At 46.1% G+C, this 22,224-nt stretch overlaps 1 protein-coding gene across 1 annotated transcript in view; it reads left to right on the forward strand.

The window, feature by feature from the left end:
• Positions 1-1,945: 1,945 nt before the first annotated feature.
• LOC103177183 (FRAS1 related extracellular matrix 2) overlaps positions 1,946-22,224 on the forward strand; it is a 137,914-nt gene continuing 117,635 nt past the window's right edge. The window contains exons 1-2 of the mRNA XM_042334187.1: positions 1,946-7,135; positions 15,018-15,107. Of these exons, the coding sequence (XP_042190121.1) occupies positions 1,996-7,135; positions 15,018-15,107 (5,230 nt within the window). The 5' untranslated portion in view covers positions 1,946-1,995. The remainder of the gene's footprint in view (positions 7,136-15,017; positions 15,108-22,224) is intronic.

Consider the following 22,224-nt stretch of genomic DNA (forward strand, 5'->3'; position numbering starts at 1 on the left):
AGTGAGAGTGTGTGTGTGTGTGAGTGAGTGAGTGAGTGTGTGTGTGAGTGAGTGTGTGTGTGAGTGAGTGAGTGAGTGTGTGAGTGAGTGAGTGTGTGTGTGAGTGAGTGAGTGAGTGTGTGAGTGAGTGAGTGTGTGAGTGAGTGTGTGAGTGAGTGTGTGTGTGAGTGAGTGAGTGAGTGAGTGTGTGAGTGAGTGAGTGTGAGTGAGTGAGTGTGTGAGTGAGTGAGTGTGTGAGTGAGTGAGTGAGTGTGTGAGTGAGTGAGTGTGTGAGTGTGTGTGTGTGTGTGAGTGAGTGAGTGCTGTGTGTGTGAGTGAGTGAGTGTGAGTGAGTGAGTGTGTGAGTGCTGTGTGTGAGTGAGTGAGTGTGTGTGTGAGTGAGTGAGTGAGTGTGTGAGTGAGTGAGTGAGAGTGTGTGAGTGAGTGAGAGTGTGAGTGAGTGAGAGTGTGTGTGTGTGTGTGAGTGAGTGAGTGAGTGAGAGTGTGTGAGTGAGTGAGTGTGAGTGAGTGAGTGTGGGATCCGCTGCTCAGTACAGTCACTTTCCTGACAGTTCACCTGATGTGCCGGAAAGACCGACAGTAAACAGAGTCCGAGGGCTCTCATTGATCTCCCAATGAGTGCAGGAACGAGGCGGTACTTCCGTCAGCAGCGCCCCCCCGGCCCGGGGTTTATAGCCGGAGAGGGGGCAGCACACCCCGGGCACTGGGGCTGGAGAGAGGGGAGAGAGGGCAGCACACCCCGGGCACTGGGGCTGGAGAGAGGGGAGAGAGGGCAGCACACCCCGGGCACTGGGGCTGGAGAGAGGGGAAAGAGGGGCAGCGACACCTCCAGAGGGGGAGAGAGAGAGAGAGAGAGAGACACTGCTCCAACTCTCTTATTCCAGGAGAGAGAGAGAGAGAGGGAGTGTGAAAGAGAGAGGAAAAAGCTACAAGTATTCCAACTCTCTTATTCCAGGAGAGAGGGAGTGTGAAAGAGAGAGAGGAAAAAAAGCTACAACTATTCCAACTCTCTTTTTGCAGAAAAAAGTGTGAAAGAGAGAGGAAAAAAGCAACAACTATTCCAACTCTTATTCCAGGAGAGAGGGAGTGTGAAAGAGAGAGAGGAAAAAAGCTTCAACTATTCCAACTCTCTTATTCCAGGAGAGAGGGAGTGTGAAAGAGAGAGAGGAAAAAGCTACAACTATTCCAACTCTCTTATTCCAGGAGAGAGGGAGTGTGAAAGAGAGAGAGGAAAAAAGCTTCAACTATTCCAACTCTCTTATTCCAGGAGAGAGGGAGTGTGAAAGAGGGAGGAAAAAAACAGCAACTATTCCAACTCTCTTATTCCAGGAGAGAGGGAGTGTGAAAGAGAGAGAGAGAAAAAGCAACAACTATTCCAACTCTCTTATTTCAGGAGAGAGAGAGAGTGTGAAAGAGAGAGAGAAGAAAAGCAACAACTATTCCAACTCTTTTTCCAGGAGAGAGAGAGAGTGTGTGAAAGAGAGAGAGGAAAAACGCAACAACTATTCCAACTCTCTTATTCCAGGAGAGAGAGAGAGAGTGTGAAAGAAGGAGAAGAAACAACTATTTCTAACTTTTTTTTCATCTTACAGAACTTTTTTGACTTGAAAGTCGAGTGAGTGGGAGAGAGTTGCTTTACAAGGCAGAGAGAGAGAGAGAGAGAGAGTTAATTGAGAGAAAAAGTTGTCTTTTGGGGAGTTTTTTTACCACGAAAGAAAGGATTCCTCCTCCCCCCCCCATCCCCCCCCCTCCCCACCCCCCAAAAAACCCTGACCCCCTCCCAGATCAAGAAAAGAAAGAGGAAAACGTTTTATAATAATAATAATTTCCTTCCAAAGAAAATAAAAAATGTTTTCTTCCAAGAAGTGAGAAAAAAAATTGTTCTGCCAAAAAAAAGAATTTTGTTTGATTGATTGATTGACTGACTGACTGATTGATTGATTGATTGATTGATTGATTGATTGATTAAGAAAAAAAGATTCGAACCATTAAACGATGAAAACCGTGGCTGGATCCTGGAGTTGTCCAGGGAATGGTGGTGGTGGTGGGATTGCCGGCTGGTGGCGAGTGGCATCGGCTCGGCTGCTGCTGTTGCGGTCGCTGTTGTTGCTGACGCTGATGCTGACAGCTCCCGGAGCCGCGGCTCGGCACAGAGCCGACCCGGACCTGGACCCGAACCTGGACCTGAACAGCCTGGAGCTGCTGTACGGACTCCAAGCCTCGTATGGGCAGCCGTCATCCTCCGAGGACGCCATCCTCCTGGCCAACAGCGGGGTCAGGGTCCCCTTCGGCAGGTCTGTGTCCATCGACCCTGTGGATGACCTGGTCATCCAGGTGCACCCGGGCGACAAGTGCACGGTCACGGTGCTGGACAACGACCCGCTGTCGCAGAGGCCGGGCCGGCTCAGCCCCAAGAAGTTCCCGTGCGACTTCGGCCCCGGGGAGGTCACTTACTCTCACCTGGGCTCCCGCAGCCCGAGCCGGGACCGCGTGCGGCTGCAGCTGAGGTACGACACACCGGCGGCCACTGCCGTCATCCCCTTCGTGCTGCGGGTGCAGGTGGTCTTCACGCAGCTGGAGATCGTCACCCGCAACGTGCCGCTTGCCGTGGAGCGCCTGCGGGGCACCAGCAACCCACTGGACGGCAGGGTGCTGGAGTTCGCCTACGACCCCGCCTCGCAGGTGTGCAGCGCGGGCGTGCTGGCCGGAGTCGGAGGGTTGCCGCGCTACGGGAGGCTGGTGCGGGGTCAGGAGTCCGAGGCCTGGCCCGAGCCCGGGCTGATGGTGGACTGCCAGCGCTTCCTCTCCCTGGGCATCCGCTATCGGCACTCGGCCCCCGGCAGGTCCCCCAACCGCGACCACGTCCCCTTGGTGGCCGAGCTGCACAGCCTGGACGGCCGCCTGCTCAAGCAGGAGCACTTCCAGAGCCTGGTGCGCATCCGAGAGGGCGAGGAGAACACGGCCCCCAAGCCCAGCTTCGTGTCCATGATGATGATGGAGGTGGACCAGTTTGTCATGACCGCGCTCACCCCTGACATGCTGGCGGCCGAGGATGCGGAGAGCGACCCGGGCGATTTGATCTTCAATGTCACCTCGCCTCTGGGCCACCAGCAGGGCTATCTGGTCAGCACCGACGACCGGCACCTGCCCATCGCCTCCTTCCACCAACAGGACCTCAGGGACCTGAAGATCGCCTACAAGCCGCCGGCAGTGGACTCCGATGTGGAGAGGATCTTCCAAATCGAGTTTGAGGTGGTGGACACCGAGGGTGCCGTGTCCGACCCCTTCGCCTTCATGATCGTGGTGAAGCCCATGAACACACTGGCCCCCGTCGTGACCCACAACACGGGACAGTTACTGTACGAGGGTCAGTCCAGGCCGCTGTCCAGCGGACAGAACCTGGAGATCAGCGACGAGGACAACCTGGAGCAGGTGAGGATCACGGTGGTGGACGGGCTCAGGCACGGCGACCTGAGTGTGCTGGGAGCCCGCAGGAAATTCTTCACTCCGGCCGACCTGGACTCGGGCATCGTGGTTTACCAGCACGACGGCAGCGACACGTACAGCGACAACATCATATTCCGCATGACGGACGGCACGCACGCGGTCGAGTTCCTCTTCCCCATTACTGTCGTGCCCACCGACGACGAGCCCCCCATCGTGAACGCCAACACCGGGCTGGTGCTGGCCAAGAACCAGATGCTCGCCATCTCGCCCTTCGTGCTCAGCGCCACCGACATCGACTCCGAAGACTCCACCATCGTGTTCACCCTCGAGCCGCCCCTCTCCGCCCTCGGAGAGCTGGTGCTCCGGCAACTGGAGCGGCCGGACGATCCTTTCTCCTGGAGGTTCGTCGAAAGCGAAGGGGTCTTCGAAAAAGTGGTGACTGAATGGTTCCAGCAGGACATTTTCGATGGGAAGCTGTTCTACCGACACATCGGACCTCACAGCACCACCACTGTCATGGACCAGTTTGTGTTCCGGGTTCAGGACGATAACGATCCCCCCAACCAATCTGGAGAACACACTTTCATCGTCAAAATCCAGCCAGTGGATGACATCCCCCCGGAAATGTTCCCAGGCACCACGCTGCAGATAATAGTGGAGGAGTATCATTTGACGCACTTTCGGAAGAAATGCCTTCGTTTTACCGACCTGGATTCGGACGACCGGGACCTGAAATACACCATCACAAAGCCTCCCACCAACACCGATGAAAACAACCCGGTGCTGATGGGTAACATAGTGTTAACGGAAAGTCCGGACACTTTGGTCGTGGAGTTTACTCAGGCTCAAGTCAATCACCACAAAATTGCCTACAGACCCCCAGACTTGGAGCTTGGAATCACTGCTCACGTGGTCCAGTTCGACTTCACCGTGGAGGACACCAACGGCAACAGCGCCGAGGGCACGTTTACGATCTTCCTGCAGCCGGTGGATAACAAACCGCCTCAAATAACCAACACCGGCTTCACCATGTTCGAAAGAGCCACTTACGTCATCACAAGCGCCGAGCTGGACGCCACTGATGCAGACACGATGGGATCCCAGATCACATTTACACTTTCTCAGGTCCCAGCACACGGCTACCTGCGATACGAAGGCATCGATATCGCTGGGGCCGAGGTGTTCACTTTGGATGATGTAGCTAATGGCAAAATAGCCTACGTGCACAACGGTGATGAGTCCACGGGTGATTCTTTACAACTTGACGTAAGCGATGGAGTTCATATAGTCACCATCACGGTGAGGGTAACAGTACGGCCCGTCGATGATGAAGTACCGACCATTATGCTACCCGCTGGGACAATTGGGTCCTACTTGGACGTGCTGGAAAACGGAGCCACTGAGGTCACAACTAACGTAATTCAGGGAACGGATGAAGACACGGATGACCTTCGATTGACTTTTATTGTGGAGGATAATCCCAAATTGGGCGAGATCTTGGTTAATGGGATCCCCGCTGAACGCTTCACGCAGCAGGACATTATCAGTGGCGTCGTGGTCTACGCTCACACAAGCGGCGAGATAGGACTGCAGAGAAAGGAGGATTCCTTCAACCTGACCCTGTCCGACATGTCGGATGAGTGGAACATTGGGGGCAACAAAGTGCAAGGCGTTCGTGTGCAAGTGACTATTCTTCCTGTTGACAGCCAGGCACCAGAGGTCACTGTGGGAGAGCAGTTCACTGTCGTGGAGGGTGACAAAAATACAATCACACTAGAGCACATGAACGCCGACGACTTTGACACCCCCGAAGACGACATCCTCTGCACCATCATCGTCCAACCCACCTCTGGCTACGTGGAGAACATTTCTCCGGCTCCTGGCTCCGAGAAGTCGCGTGCAGGGACAGCGGTCAGTGCCTTCACCCTGAAGGACGTGAGACTGGGACACATGAACTACGTGCAGAGCATCCACAGGTCAGTGGAGCCAGTTGAGGATCGCTTCACCTTTCGCTGCTCGGACGGGATCAATTTCTCCCGGAGGCACTTTTTCTCCATTATCATCATCCCCGCGAACGACGAGACTCCAGAGGTGTTCATGAGAGAGTTCGTGGTGATGGAGGGAATGAGCCTGGTGATTGACACGCCGATTCTGAACGCGGTCGATGGGGACGTACCTGCCGACCAGCTGACCTTCTCGATCATCAAGCCCCCGAAACACGGCCAGATCGTCAACCAGCTGACCACCGGCACCGTCCTGGTAAACAGCTTCACCCTGGAGCAGATCAGGGAGGGCTCAAGCATCATTTACGAGCACGACGATTCCGAGACGGAGGAAGACAGTTTTGAGATCAGGCTTACCGACGGGAAACACAGCGTGGAGAAGACTGTGATGATCATGGTCATTGTGCTGGACGACGAGACCCCGAGAATGTCCATCAACGATGGGCTGGAAATTGAGATGGGAGACACCAAGCCAATCACGAACACCATTCTCAAAGCCACTGACTTGGATTCCGATGACAAAACACTCACCTACATTATACGTTACGGACCAGGTCAAGGACTCTTGCAGCATCTGCTGCCTTCAGGCAACTTTGGAAACATCACGTTGGGGATGAACTTCACCCAGGATGATATCGACAGGAACCTGATCCAGTACGTGCACACCGGGCAAGAGGGCATCAGGGACCTCATCAAATTTGACGTGACGGACGGCATCAACCCGCTCATTGACCGCTACTTCTATGTCTCTGTCGGCGGCATTGACATGATCTTCCCTGACGTGGTGAGCAAAGGGGTATCTCTGAAGGAAGGTGGAAAGGTTACCCTCACGACTGATCTGCTCAGCACCAGTGACCTGAACAGCCCCGACGAAAATCTGCTGTTCAGCATCACCCGGGCACCCATCCGTGGCCATTTGGAGTGCACGGACAGCCCTGGCATGCCCATCAACACCTTCACACAGCTACAACTAGCTGGAAACAAGGTCTACTACATCCACACGTCTGAGGATGAGGTAAAAATGGACAGCTTTGAGTTTGAAGTGACCGACGGCTATAACCCCGTGTTCCGTACCTTCAGAGTGTCCATCAGCGATGTGGACAACAAGAAGCCCGTGCTCACAGTGCATGAGCTGCAGGTGAACGAGGGAGAGGTGAAACTCATCACACCCTTCGAACTGACGGTGGAGGATCGGGACACACCTGACTACCTGCTGCGCTTCACGGTGACCCAAGTCCCTGTCCACGGGCAGCTGCTGTACAACGGCACCAGGCCGGTCATGGCATTCACCAAACAGGACCTGAACGAGAACCTAATCAGCTACAGACACGACGGCACGGAGTCCACCGAGGACAGCTTCTCCTTCTCGGTGACCGACGGCACACACACCGACTTCTACGTCTTCCCAGACACCGTGTTCGAGACCCGCAGGCCTCAAATGATGACTATCCGGATCGTGTCAGTGGACAACGGGGTGCCTCAGATCGTTGTGAACAAAGGTGCCCCCACTCTGCGCATCCTCACCACCGGCCACTTGGGCTTTGTGATAACAGGCAAAGCGCTGAAGGCTGAAGACCGTGACAGCGTCCACAACTACTTAAGCTTCAGGATCACAGAGGGTCCTGACCATGGGCACATTATCAACTTGGCCAAAGGCAATGACAGCATTACTGGATTCACTCAAGGTAAGCCTCCATCCGGTTGGTGTCACCATCGTTTAAAGTTATCATTGCTTTTGAAGTGAGCTTACTTCAACAATGCATGAAATCTCTAATAAAGCTTTCAACTTCACTCCCCACCCACCCCCTTATACAAAATCCCCCATTGCGAATACTCTTTAAATACAAGTGATGTCAATTTTCCTTATAATCTGTCATCTAAGCGGTTGCAACACAAAATAATGTTCTGTACCCAAACTGTACCCAAGGTTATGCAATGATGGAGTTGGAACAGGACAAACCCATTATATATCAAGCGGAAAATGTACTAAGCAGGTCAGAGGCTCAATCAGTGTTAAATTCAAATAATTTCCTTGGCTATTGTCTTAAGATTATCGAGACTAATGCCACGTTTTGGCAACAACCGAACAAATACAGTGTCTTAATGTCTAATTTCTTAAATGAGTTTCTTAATGAGGAACCAATGGGTCGGCGTGATGTCCTTTCAGTTTTCCGGAAAGCGCTCCCATTAAAGAATCTCATTAAGAAATATCGCAAGTTAGAGGTAAGGAATACCCTTCAGAGGTAAGGTAGCTTGTCTAAATCAGCTCGAGTAATAACCTTAATGGTCTTTTCTCAATAGAGCCGACTATTTACTGCCTTTCCAGACTTTTTGAATGCAGATCCACTAAAAATAAATGGTGTCAAATAAAATCTATATTTAGCAGTGATTACAACAGGTGCAGGATATAACTCTGGAGGTTTCTAAATGTGTCTTACAGTTCAGAGACTGGTTCAGGGTGATATTAGTAGAATAACTCGCTGTTAATCTACCACTTAGGCCAGGATTTTAAATCCAAACCCGACGGGTCTAAAGTTACTTAAAAGTTGCTTTATTTGTGGGGGCTGTACAAATCTTTTTTAGGCTGGAAGTTGAAGATCCCATGACACTGTTTGAAAAGTGGAGGGAGTTTCTCCCTGTGTACTGGACAACACTCCCCCAGATAAATTTGGTGATTCACTTCATGGCTGTTTGCGGAACACTGTTGTGTGCAAATTGGCTGGCATGTTCACCTACAAATAAGCAATTACTACACTTTACAGTAATTCTTGTGAAGAGCTTTGAGATATCTTAATGACTTGATAAGGCATATTTGAAATGCAAAGAGTATTATTATCTTGTATAAAATGGGTTTGGACAGAGCCAAAGCAATTCTGACTGCCTGACAAGTGTCTAAAGTACAAAAAGGCCTCATAAATCTGTGTAAATTGTTCCGTCTTGTTTAGGCTATAAAGATGACTGGGGTGGGAAATGGAAAAATGCAAAGTATTTCTCTTCTGAGATTAGGGTTAAGGTGCAGATCAGCTGTGACAAGAGTAGAAGGAAAATCACTCCGCATATGGACTGTACTCTACATGGAATTTTTAAAAAATAATAATTTGGTCGCTCAATCCACGACTGTTTGTGGGACACTGCTGTGCGCAATTGACTGCCGTGTTTCGCCCCAAAATATACAGTCAACTTACTTTACAGTATGTTATATGAAACGCTTTGAGACGTCTCGAAGGCGCTATATCAAATGCAACAATTATTATTATTAATTAGATTTAAATGTTCCGTTCGAAGGACAGCACCTCTGATAATCTAGAGCTGTATTGGACGTGTGGGACCGTCCACTGCATTGCTGTCCAAGCTCCCGGCTGCCTCTAGATGGATGCAAAATATTCCACTGCACTATTGGAAAAGAAAAAGGGAGTTTCTCCCAGTGTGCAGGCCAACAATCCCTCAAATAAAATTGATCACTCACTTCTTGGCTGTTTGCAGGACATTGCTGCGCTCAAACTGACTGCTGCACTTTTACTATAATTACTATGAAGCGCTTCAAGAAGACTTTGACAAAATGATAAGGCGCTATATCAAATGCAAGGATTATTATTATTAACCTGCTTCAGGACACATTCTTGGCGGCAGACTTGCTCTTGTTTGTTGCCAGCGATCTCAGACTGAAGAAACTGTTTGAAGTTGTGCTGTGTAACGAGTTTGTACTGTTCCCTGACTCTCCGTAACATTGGCCGAAAACTCAAATCAGTGGTAGATTTATGCCACATTTACCCACACTTTTCCCTTTGATTTTACTCCCACTTTTGACACGAGAAATAGAACGTGAATAATCCTGAAAAGAATCTCCAGGATTTTATTTTGTGGATCAAAAGCTGATTTTAATGATCATTAATTAACCCATTACTTCATGTCTGAGACTGGATTTTAGGGGTTGCAGGCCGTTTGATTGTGGACATTGTCACAGCTGATCTGACCTCAAATACGCAGGATATTTGCAGGATACACTGGCTGGTTATTCTGCATTCCTCCAAATAATATATTTGTGTAGCATTTATTCTGAACAAACAAGGTTACCTTTAAGGTCCTTCATTCTCATTGTTTCCAGCAATGTGCCCATGTAGTATTATCTTGGCATTTGATTCAGCATCTTATCACTTGTCAATGTCTCAAAGAGCTTCACAGAATAAACTGTAAAGTATGGTTACTGGGTGTTTGAAGGCGAACGTTGTAGCCAATTTGTGCACAGCAATGTCTCACAAACAGCCATTAAGCAAATGACTAATTTAATCTGGGGGATTGTTGGCCAGGAAAATGGGAGAAATTCCTTTCTCTTTTTGAATAGTGCCAAGGGATCTTTAGTGTCCACCTGAACAGTCAGACAAGACCTTGATTTAACGTCTCACCTAGAAGGCAGTGCAGCATTGTACTGGAGTGTAAGTTTAGAGTACAAGCTCAAATACCTGACTTGGGGCTTGAGCCCACAAACTTCTGACTCAGAGGTGAGAGTGCTACCCACTGATCCAGGCTGACACTTGCCGATTGTCCAGCTCAGATTTGATTTTAGGAGTTGTTTCATTGCTCTGTGCCAGGGTTTCTGCTCCTGAGCGCTATCCAGCAAGCAACCACATCTAGAGATGCACTTATGGACATTAGCTCGGTCATGATTTCCTCCCTCGTTCCCCCCACCCGCTCAACTAGCTTGCTGCCACTCACTGCCAAGACTCCCATATGAGTATCACTCCTTAGCCAAGAGGGTGACAAGCGGCCTTGGAACTGTGCCCAGCAGAAGGGATAAGGAGTCAAAACACCTCGAGTATGGTGAGGAGAAAAAGGAGAAGCAAAAAGCAACACTCAATTCCTAAGGCATGTTTTGCATTGCCAACATAGTTTCAAAATATTTGAATGATATCAAATAAAAACCTTCGAAGAGTTCATTCAGGACACAGTTTTAATTTTTTTTTTAAAAAGTTCCCTAATTTTATTTGGGCAAGATTGTCTGTGACATTGTCCGAATTGGCTGCCATGTTCTCCTACAATTACAGTCACTATTTTCTACGGCAAAGTCCGTGAAGCACTTTAAGACATTTCAACGTGATAAGGCACTATATCGCAATGCAAGGATTATTGTTACGTAAATAAAACTTGTTGAGCAATGCTTTGAGTCAACTTTTATCTAAAGATATTCACAATATGATCTGATACACCACTGTCTTTGTGGAACTTGTAGAATTATAGAATCACAGAAATTTACAGCATAGAAAGAGGCCATTCAGCCCTTTGAGTTTGCACCAGCTTCCAGAGCAAGCTGTACGTTCAATCCCATTGCTATGGCCTAGCCTCATACCACTTCAAGCCTCTATTGTATTAGTCTGATTGTGTAACATTACTATATCCTGATATTTCTCCATAGCTCTCAGAGATAATTCATTAATGTATTTAGTTTTTATTAAAACGCTGAAAAACTGCATATGTATTTAGCAAGATTATTCAAAGAGTGGAGAATAGAGGGACACTTCTTCTGGAACTATATCCAATAGGTTCCTTTCTAATAGTCATTTTAAAAATAACCATCATTTATTAGTATTATAATGTTAACCAATGTTGATGGCTCTTCCGTTAATGTTTAACACTGTCAATATAACTTCTCGCTTGTAATGTCTCGGATGTCAGATGAGTTGGAAATGTTCTCACCTCTCGGACAGAACTTTGTGGGTTCAAGCCCGTTGTCAGGACTTGAACTCCTACTCATTGATGATACACTGTAGGGAGCACTATATTGTACTGGTTACCGTATTTTATGTGAAAGATAAACTAAGGCCCTATCTGCTTGTTCAGGTGGATGTTAAAGATCATATGACCATATTCCCCCAGTTAAATCTGTCGTTTATGTAATTGGCTGTCTGTGGGACCTTGCTGTGTGTAGAATGGCCGTCGGATTTACTTATTAAGACAAGCCAGTGCATTTGACAGTAATTACTGTAAAATACTTTGAAACATTTCAAGATGATAAGCTGCTATAAAAATGCAAGCTCTTTCTTTTTAACGATTTGCAAGATTTTGGTAGTTGGCAGTTTACCATTTTATCTTAATTTTTTGGCTTCAGCTACAAATTGAAGTTAAAATAAAGTGCTTGGATACTGTAGGTGAAAATGCATCTAATGGAAATGGGGGACTAGAAGAGAACTTTTGTTTAAAATTGCTTTGTGGAGCATCAAGATTTGGCCCCCTGAACATTCGGACCAGATCTAGGTAAATCGGTGTTATATCAATATCTTGCTTCCAGTAGCGATTATTTATGGTTTGGCTGTACATCAAGAAATATTCAATCAAGAGAAAAATTAATTTGGTTGGCCACCACTGATCTAGACAAAGGGTTATAGTCTACCACTGAGGCTCAGGAGATTAACATTGAACCCCGAAAAGTCGTGAAACAAATGGTTTGATGCATTACGTTTTAAAAGGAGGTAGATTGTGGGAAAGGAAGACTGCTGAAGGTAAGGGGCTCCACTGTCCAGGGTCCTGGAGAAGATAAGTTCAGAGTAGAGACAGTGTGATGAGTCTTGATTTCAACATTGTGACAGTGTGTGTATTTCCCGTAAAATCTCGAGCATAACGTAGTAATTATAATTATTGCAATTGTTGTAGAATTTTATCAAATCATTGAAATATCAATGTGTGTATTTCTCCTAAAATCTCCTCCACTGTGAATTTGTAGGCAAACGCGGCAGCTCACACAGTTATGAAGTGAATGCACAATTTTATCAGAGGATTGTTGGCTAGTGCAACTAGGAGAAATTTCTCTTTTGGGATAGTGCCACAGGATTTTTAACGTCCATCTGACATGAAAGGGTCAGGGGACGCACAGCAGGCAAGTCAATATACATTATATCAATTCCCTTTAAAGAGACATTTCAATGTTAATAGGTGCTATAACTCAAGGGTTATTATTTTGGATTATTTGCCCTGACACTTGCACACAATCACCTTTTCATTGTTGGAAAGTGGGAGAAAAAGTGTCTTGTGCAAGTTGGCTTTGAAAGGCTGGGATGTGGGAGAAGAGGGGGTGGGAGGTGCACAAGAATTTAAATGCATACGATTGAAGATTGGTATTCTGCTAATCTGCAAAGTATTTGCGTCTGGGTGGGTTGTGAATCCAGGTGGATTTGTTGAATTCAGACAGTTCAGAACAATAAAGAACAATTCAATTCTGCAAAGTTTGAAGGTCAATCCACTACTAAATGGGAAATGAGATTTAAAATTGTTCAAACAGCTGCAGGAAGGCCGAGCAAAAATCTAATTTAACCTGGTTTAAACTTTGGAAAGCTTACCATTCATTGTATTTTTTTGTAACAAATAAATTGCAATTGTATTGGATAATGAGCTACTAATTCTATTAGCTACTGCAGGAAAGGCAGAGAGCTCACGTGTGAGGAAAGATGATTGAGTTACTCACAAAGAAATGTTGAATTGACTCTGGTCAGGGTGTGGTTGGACAGGAATGTGTGTCTCGCTCTGAAACGGATGTTGTTGATGAACTTTGGTGCTAAATGGTTTTGTGCTGTGCTAAAGTTGATTCAGGGATGGTTACGGTAGTGTGGTCTAGGGTTGGTGATGTTAGTGTAATATAGGGTTGGTCAGGGGTGGTTTGGTTAGGGTAACAACAACAACTTGCCTTTATATAGCACCATTCATGCAGGGTAGTGTATTGGAGCAGTTAAGGTAAAGTAGGGGTTGATAGGTTAGGGTAGGGTTGGTTAGGATAAGTTTGGTTAGGGTAAGGTTAATTAAGATAAGGTTTGTATGTATTGTAGTTATTAGGGTCTAAAATATGATCTTTACAAATTAATTCAAGGGATTTGTGAATATCAGGATGTGATATCCATAACATGGTGATTCGCAACCCATTGAATTTTGAAGAGTATCCGGTAATAATAAAAATAATCCTTACGTTTGATATAGAACCTTATCATATCTTCGAGAAGTCTCAATTGGTAAGCAATTCACCTACAAAATACAGTTACTTCACGTTACAATAAAAAGCCTGCAAACCACACTGAGACATTTTGATGAAGTGATAAGGTTTTAGTGAGGTGGCTGTGACTTAGATGGGTACAAGCAAGAATCCTTTCTTCAGTAGCTCTGAGTGACAATGTCCATTGCGAACCTTTCTTTTTTCTATTATTTGAAGTTCCCAACTCTAATCTCCACAATATCCAAACTGCAGTTCACATTCACTCCCACACAAGACTCCGCAAGCCCATCCTCGCCACGCTTCTCTAGTTCTCTGTTCCCCAGTGGATCAACTTTAAGACCTCTGCTTTGCTAACCAGTTTTGTGTTTCTTTTTTCATGTTTCTCGTTTCCTCAACAACAACAACAAGATTCCATTTATAGAGCGCCTTTCACGTCGGGAGGACGTCCCAAGGCACTGTACAGTTGGGTCAGGACCCGAGCAGGGTGAGGGAAGGTAAGGGAGGGGGCGAGGAGGGGGTAGAGAGTCGAGAGGGGAGCTGAAGGCACGGTCAAAGAGAAAGATTTTGAGACCGGCCTTGAAGGAGGAAAGGGAGGAAGCGGCGAAGGCACTGGGGGATGGAGTTCCAGAGCCTCGGGGCTGAGAGGCTGAAGGCCCGGCCACCGATGGTAGGGCGGTTGGGGCGGGGATGTGGAGCAGACCGTAGCCAGAGGAACGGAGGGTACGGGCAGGTAAGTAGGGGGATAGTAGGTCAGAGAGGTAGGAGGGAGCGAGGCCGTGGATGGCCTTGTAGATGAGGATGAGGATATTGAATTCCTCCACATAATCATTGATGGGTAAACTTTCAGTCACTTTGTCCCTACTCTCTAGAACTCTCTCCCCGTATCCTACCACCTCACTCTTTCTCTGTGTTCGAAACCCATCTTAAAAATCTACCAGTTGATTACGCGATTGGCCACCTCCCACCTATCCTGTATCTCCCACCCAGCCTCTGTAAAGCAGTTTGAGATGCTCACTGATGTGCAAGCCGTTATTTAAGTACAGAATGAAAGCACCACGATCGACCCTTGTCTTTCGTAGATTGTTTTTTTTTTCAAGGTTATAACATGAACATTCAAACTACTGAGACTAAACCCCGCAAACTGACCTAAACCAGCAGGAGCTGCTCTCCACTGTCATCACTTCATAAACGGCTCTGTGAAATGCCAGCTGCATCGAACAAAATGAATTTTGTTAAAGAAAGAACCTGCCTTTTTAGAGTTTCTTATTATGTTCCGGCCTCAAAATGCTTCACTGGTGATACAATAATAATAATAATAATCTTTTCATTCGGTACAACGCCTTTCACGTCTCAGTACACTTCACAGGATTTTGCTATGAAGTGATCCATCTGTATATTTGTAGGCGAATGCAGCAGCACATTTGCACACAGCAATGCCCCACAAACAGCTGTGAAGTAAATGAACAATTTTATTTGGGGAATTGTTGGCCAAGACACTGGGAGTAACTTGCTTCCCTTTTGAGTAGTGCAGCGGGATCTTTAACAGCTGCTTTGAACAGACAGATTTTTCCAAACAAATCTCCTTGGTATTTCAGGTGAAATTGATGACATGAAGATCTGCTATGTGTTGAGAGATGGGGACAATGCCACCAATGACATATTCCACTTCACAGTTGAAGACAGAGGTAAGGGATTCCGTCTGCTCAGTGTAAACCCATGCTGTGTGGCAGTAAGATTGTTCCTCTCACTGTGTGTGTGTGTGTGTGTGTGGGGGGGGGGGGTGGGTGGGTGGCCAGATGTTCCTCACTTTAATTGCAGGAAGTGTTCTGAGGAAAGAGCCAAGGTGTTACTCTTGTCCTCTGGTATGTTCAGCGCTTTCAACACCGCGATCAGTGTTGGTGGGAAATTGTTAACCCTGGCACCCCTCACACGTACTCAGCTGTTCTCTTGCCTTCAAACACACATTAAGATTTATTTTTAAAGTGCAATTTCCTCAGGTTTGCTTTTTGAGGCTTTTAGGGACCAAAAGACTCCTCTTCAAGATGTACTGCAGTGTTCGAGTGCATTCTGTGCCCCAATTGCCTTGGAAGATGTTTTATTCACGATAAAAGGCAGGTGGAGCCTTAAACCTGGCCTGCGTTTGTGTTCAAAATTGATTTTCTATGCATTCTTGAGGAGATAAAGTACAAGGACACGAGAGCTGATAAAATGTACATTTTTGGTGTGTTCCTCTGTCAATATCTCTTTTCCGTGGGTTAAATGGTCCTGAATCCTGACATCATTCACAATTCTCTGATTTGGGAGATATCAAATGAATCTTTGCATCTTTCCAACACAGCTATCTAAGCACGTTCTTTCCCAGGTAAGAGGGAAGGAAATCTCTATTCCCCCCAAGGGAGTACTGCCGTAAGGGTAGAGCTTAAAGTGTCTTTAAAAGTCAAAGCAGAAAGATCCCTTTACACGCTGCGTTGTTTGATTGTGTTGATTAAAAGTGAAGTGGCTTGATTTCTTGGAAGTAAAGAATATAATAATAGTATATCAAAATCCTTACATTTGGTTTAGCACCTTTCGTGTTGGATGCACGTCCCAAAGCACTTCACAGAGTATACTGCAAAGTGCAGTGGCTGTTTTTGCAACAAAGGTAGGGAAAGATCTGCCATCATTCTAACCAACTGGCTGAATGGCGTATTTCTGATCCTGTGTTTCTGATCTCCATCGTCTACAGAACTACACAGTCACTAGACTTCACAATAACAGTCTCATTTCAATGATGTAATAACAACAGCAATAAAATACATTTAGAGAGCGCCTTTCACTTAGGGAGGAAGTCCCAAGGTGCTGTATCAAATGCAAGGATATTATTCAGTGGTATATGAACATTATCTTTATTGTTCCTAACTCTCCAGTGAAATACACTCCTCAGCAGCTTTTTTTAAATAGGCTTTTTGCATTTTTTTTACAAGTACTAAGTTTATCTTAAAGTGAAACTGAATATTTTGCGCCGATTAAAACCATTCTGTTTCTACAATTTGAAACTCAATCCTATAGGAGACCTTGTTGCCAGCCCCCAGCCATTCAGAAAACTTGCCGGAGGAGATTCTAGCTTTCTTTTGTTCATCTCTTAGTACAGCATTTTGAATAGTTCAGAGCAAGACAAAACCCAAACTGAATTGATGTTCAAAGAACGGCAGCATTCAGGCACGTTTTCAACAGGGGAAATTATTGATGAATATATTGTACCAAGATGCTGGACTCATTTTATAAAAAAATGTTTGATACTTTCATGAGTGGATGCTGGAGTGAATCATCTGGAAGGATGAAACCAAATAATAATAGTAATCCTTTTTTATGTTATAATGCTTTATTGAGTCATTAAAATGGCACAAGGTGCTTCACAGGATTTCTGTAAAATGCAGTGCAATGCTGTTTGTAAGCAAAATGGGCTTAAGGGTCTTTGTATCTGAAATGGGTGATTTGCTTTTTTGATAATTAAAGTTAACATTACAGATGATTTATTGAAATGGGGTTAGTGAGAAAGAGGGGTCTTGATCTCACCAGGTAGGCTAATGTTTAATGACCTTGGAAAAGTTGTTTCACGGTGTAATGCAGGGTTTGAGATTGATTTTCTGACATACCAGAATAATCTGTCAGTGTTCCTAAGATCTATTGATACGTTTCATTGTTCAGGAACCATAAATTGCAGCTGACGAGAGAGATTTTGTTCCCTGAGGTTTGGACTTGGATTCGAGACCTAACCTCTCAAAATTATATATTTTTTACTGGTTTTATTCAATTGTGTGACCACCTGTGACTTGCTCCCTTCCATCCTTTCAAGGCGCATCTCAAAACGTACATCATTGATCATGCTTTCAGTCATCTTTCCACTTCCCACATCTCTCTTCAGGTCCCACCACCAGCTCATGTGCCCATCAGTGATGTGAAGCATTTTGAGAGGTTGCCCCCCCCCCCCCCCCCACCCGTGTGAAAAGTGCTGTATAAATGTAAATTCCTTTTCTGAGCACAAAAAAGCTGCTAGTTGAAAATGTTCTCCACAGTTGGTATTTTGTCAAGTTATTTGCAGCTTTGAAAAGAGAAACTGCGAAACTTGACACTGATCCATTATTGGAATACATTTCATTGAGGTTAAGACGGAAATAAACTTGGTTCGGAATCATTTAAACGGAAATCTGACCCATGTGGTGGAAGATCTGCTTTAAAACCTATTGTTTGAATTTCCAAGGTATTAGATGCTGTATTGGATTATAAATCCTACACTACGTCTCCAGTTTATTTTGTTGAAGGACAGCTGTGCAAATGTTCATGGTCATCAACCGAAAATATTGAGAGTCAAAGGAACATAGGAACAGGAGGATGCCATTCAGCCCTTTGAGCCTGCTCCACTATTTAATTAGATCTATTTAATCACTGATCTGTACCTCAACTAATCCTTTCGATTCCAATTTCCCACTTTCTCCCCATATCCCTTAATACCCTGACCTACCAAAAATCTATCAACCTCACTCTTAAAGGTATGGATGGATCCAGCAATGAGCAATGATGTGGAATCGTGGACCCATATTGATTTACGGCACAGAAGCAGGCTATTTGCCTGTGGAGTCCTGCAGCTCAGTGGTTAGAGCACTTGCCTCGCAAGCGAAGACCTGGGTTTAATTCCCGCTAGGTCGAAATGTTGGGCAAATTTCCTTACTCCACATGTCTCTGTTTATCTAGCAGTAAGTAGGAACCCAGTTGGTAGTCGATCTCTTAACAGGGGGTAATAATTTCTTCCAAAAAAAATTGGCCACTTCAATCCACGACTGTTTGTGGGACACTGCTGTGCGCAATTGGGTGCCGCCTTTCACCCACAAAATATACAGTCAGTTCGCTTCACAATATATTCTGTGAAGCGCTTTGAGATATCTAGAAGACATGATAAGGTGCTATATAATAATAATAATCCTTGCATTTGATACAGCACTTTTCACGTCTTCTCGACGTCTCAAAGCGCTTCACAGAATATGCTGTAAAGTGAATTGACTGTATATTTGTGGGCGAAACGCGGCAGCCAATTGCGCACAGCAGTGCCTCACAAACAGTCGTGGATTGAAAACAACCAATTTTTTTTGTTGCTTTTTTGGAGGGATTATTATCAGGCGTGTGCAGTAAGGAAACTTGTCTAAGGTTTCGCCCTGCCTGGAATTGAACCCAGGTGTCTCACTTGCAAGGGGAGTGCTCTAACCACTGAGCTTCAGGACTCCACAAATGCAAGGGTTATTGTTATTTGGCCCAGCGAGTTTACACCAGCCCTCAGAGCAAGCTGTTCATTGAATCCCACTGCCCAGCCTTATCCCCCTTCAAGCCTCTATTTTGCATATACGTGTCTGCTTCCCTCTTGAAACCCACAATGGACTTTGCCTCTGCCGCCTTACTTGGCAGGGCATTCCACATCCCAGCAACTCTGTGTAAAACATTTCTCCTAAGGTCTCCTTTTGCTCTTCTTGTGATTTCCTTATAACTATGGTCCCTAGTCACTGACTCCCCAGGAAATATTTGTTCAGTCACAGGAAGGCCGGCCGCTGTTACCTTTTGAGGAGAACATCCTCCTTGGTCAGCTTCCAGTCCCGTCTCCAAAACCAGGCCAAGTACAGGGATGGGGTTAGGAATCGAATTAGATAATAGTCTAACCTGAAGGGGGAAGAATTATTGCTGATCCACTGACTAATCCGGAAATATTTCTTCAAAAACTTTATAATGTTGCCTTTTGACAACCTTGGGCAAGTTTCCTTACTCCACACACCTAATAATAATCCCTCCCAAACCAAAAACAATAATAGAAATTGGTCATTTACAATCTACGACTGTTTGTGGGACATTGCTGTGCGCAATTGGCTGCCGCGTTCGCCCACAAATATACAGTCAATTCAATTTACAGTGTGTTCTGTGAAGCACTTTGGGACGTCCTCCCGACGTGAAAAACGCTATATCAAATGCAAGGATTATTATTATTATTATTGACCTATATTAACTGTCTACATAGTCCAACAAAGGGTTAATTTTAAACTTGGAGGCTAGACATTTTTTAACCTGGGATTTGCCAGTAAACCTGGGATAATTAAAATGTGTGTGCAAAAGACTCGTTGCTGGAATGAGTTGTTGCTTCCCTCCTTCCTCTCCCGTCACGCCCTTCTTGAACCTCTCCAATCGGGTTTCCATGCTGCCCACAGCACAGAAACAGCCCTGGTCAAACTGCCAAATGACATTCTGTCCATTTGTGACCAGGGCTCCCTCTATCTCCGCATCCTCCTTGACCTCTCTACTGCCTTCGATACCGTTGATCACTCTATCCTCCTCCACTGCCTCTTCTCTTACTTCAACCTCCACGGTGCTGTCCTTGACTGGTTCAGATCGTACTTCCCACAACGCCTCCACCATCTCCACAAACGTTTTCTCCTTTAGCCTTTGCACTATGTCGTGCGGCATTCCTCAAGACTCTGTCCTTGGTCCCCTCCTCCTCAATATCTATTTGCTCCATCTTGGTGACATCATCCGCAGACATGGGATCAATCTCCACATGTATGCGGGTGACACCCAACTCTACCTCTCTGCCTCCACCCTTGACTCCAGGACCACTGCTGTGCTGACAGAATGTCTGTCAGAAATTAAGTCCTGGATGAGAGCTAACTTTCTTCAGTTGAACGTCGACAAGACCCGGCGTACCTTCTGCCACTCTGCCCCTCCCTTTGGAACTCCATCCTGCAGTCTCTCCATCTTGCCCCTTCCCGTGCCTTCTTCAAGACCCGCCTCAAGTCCCTTCTCTTTGACCGTGCTTTCGATCACCCTCCTTCCCCCCACCCCTGCCCTCCACCCTCCCCGATCCCGACCCCCAGCTCAGATCCGTAACACTGACTGTCCAGCATCTTGGGATGTCCCCCCCAACGTGAAAGGCACTATACAAATGTAATTTTGTTGTTGGTGTTGTAGAAGTAGGTTTTATTTACACTCTTAAGTATCGGATGAGCACAAATGTTCCCACGTAGCCCTCCCTCTTTTTTTATTTAAAATGACAAATGTGTTTTATGATGTGTTTCCTCTCTTCTCTTCTCCCCCATACTCTTCCCCCATTGCTATCCCAAGCTGTCAGGCTCCAGCTGGGAGGGTCTGGGAATCGATAGCACCATGGTCGCTGTGAATGGGGATGGGGGGGAGGGAGTTGGGTGTCTGTGATTGGCAAACAGTCTGTGGTGTTGTGTGGACAAGGAGAGGAGGGTTCAAGCTCCACTTCTGAATAGTGACTCCGAGTTGCAAGTGGCAATCCTTGCATTTCATATAGGCCATAATCCCACAAACAGCCATAGAGTAAGCGACAATTTTACTTGGCGGATCGCCATTGGATCTGTAACGCAAACCTGTACAGGCAGACGGAACCTCGGTTTAACATCTCATCCAAAGGACTGATCTGTGACCTCTTTACATATTTTAGTTACTCCCCTTCTATCTTTTTCACAGGGAGAAACTCCCTTCTCTTTTCAAATTTTCTCTTTTCAATTCACTTTACAATATATTCTGTGAAGCGCTTTGAGATGTTTCAACGACGTGATAAGCTCCTGGATCAAATGCAAGGATTATTATTCTTAAATTGTGTCATGAGATCTCTAATGTAATCTCTAATGAACAGACAGACTGGACCTTGGTTGAACATCTCATCCGAAGGACAGGTAGTGTGGATTAGTGTCGAAATCAGCAGGGGAACTGACTAGATTTAAGGGGAAAATGGAGGGATACATTACAATTTTTTTTAAAAAATTACAATTAAGAAATTATCAAAGTGGAACTACAATATCATTGCCTTTCCTTCTTTTGGCTCTCATATAAATAAGATTTTGCACATCTTCTGCCTCCTCAGACTTTACTGCGGGAGGGTTGTTAATTTACTGCCGGGAAAATGGCCATTGACACCACACTGTCAGCATGGGGCAAGAGGGGATGAGAAGGATGTTTATGATCGGCAAGAATGGCACAGATTGCAAACACGTCCGCACATATGTTTACTTTCAAGAGCAACAGACATTGAGACAGGGCACCGTTTTAAATCAAAGTGATTAAATTAAACCGAAATCCCACCTACCTCCAACAACAAATTTACACTGATAGCACACCTTTCATGTCAGGAGGACGTCCCAAGGCACTGGACAGTGAGGGATCGGGACCCGAGCATGGGGAAGGGGTGGGAGGACGACTGAAGGCACGATCGAAGAGAAGGGTCTTGAGATTGGCCTTGAAGGAGGCAAGGGAGGAAGCGAGGCAAAGGAACCATGGGATGGAGTTCCAGAGTGTGGGGACAGAGAGGCTGAAAGCCTGGCCACCGATGGTAGAGCGGGTCGGGCAGGAGACATGGAGCAGACCAGAGCCCACTGAACGGAGGGAGCAGACAGGTTGGTAGGGAGACAGCAGGTCAGAGAGGTAGAAGGGGGCAAGGCCATGGATGGCCTTAAAGGTGAGGACGAGGATCTTGAATTTGACCCTCTGAGGGATGAGGAGCCAGTTGAGTCGGGCGAGTGTGGGAGTGATGGGGTCATAGAGCCTGGTGCGCGAGAGTACACAAGCTAATAATAATAATAATAATCTTTGCATTTGATATAGCGCTTTTCACATCGGAAGGACGTCCCAAAGCGCTTCACAGAACACACTGTACAGTGAATTGACTGTATATTTGTAGGCAATTGCGTACAGCAATGTCCCACAAATAGTCGTGGATTGAAAATGACCAATTTATTATTGTTTTTGGTTTTGGAGGGATTATTA

This window comes from Callorhinchus milii, unplaced genomic scaffold (assembly GCF_018977255.1).
Source record: "Callorhinchus milii isolate IMCB2004 unplaced genomic scaffold, IMCB_Cmil_1.0 Scaffold4, whole genome shotgun sequence".
Lineage (NCBI taxonomy): Eukaryota > Metazoa > Chordata > Chondrichthyes > Chimaeriformes > Callorhinchidae > Callorhinchus > Callorhinchus milii.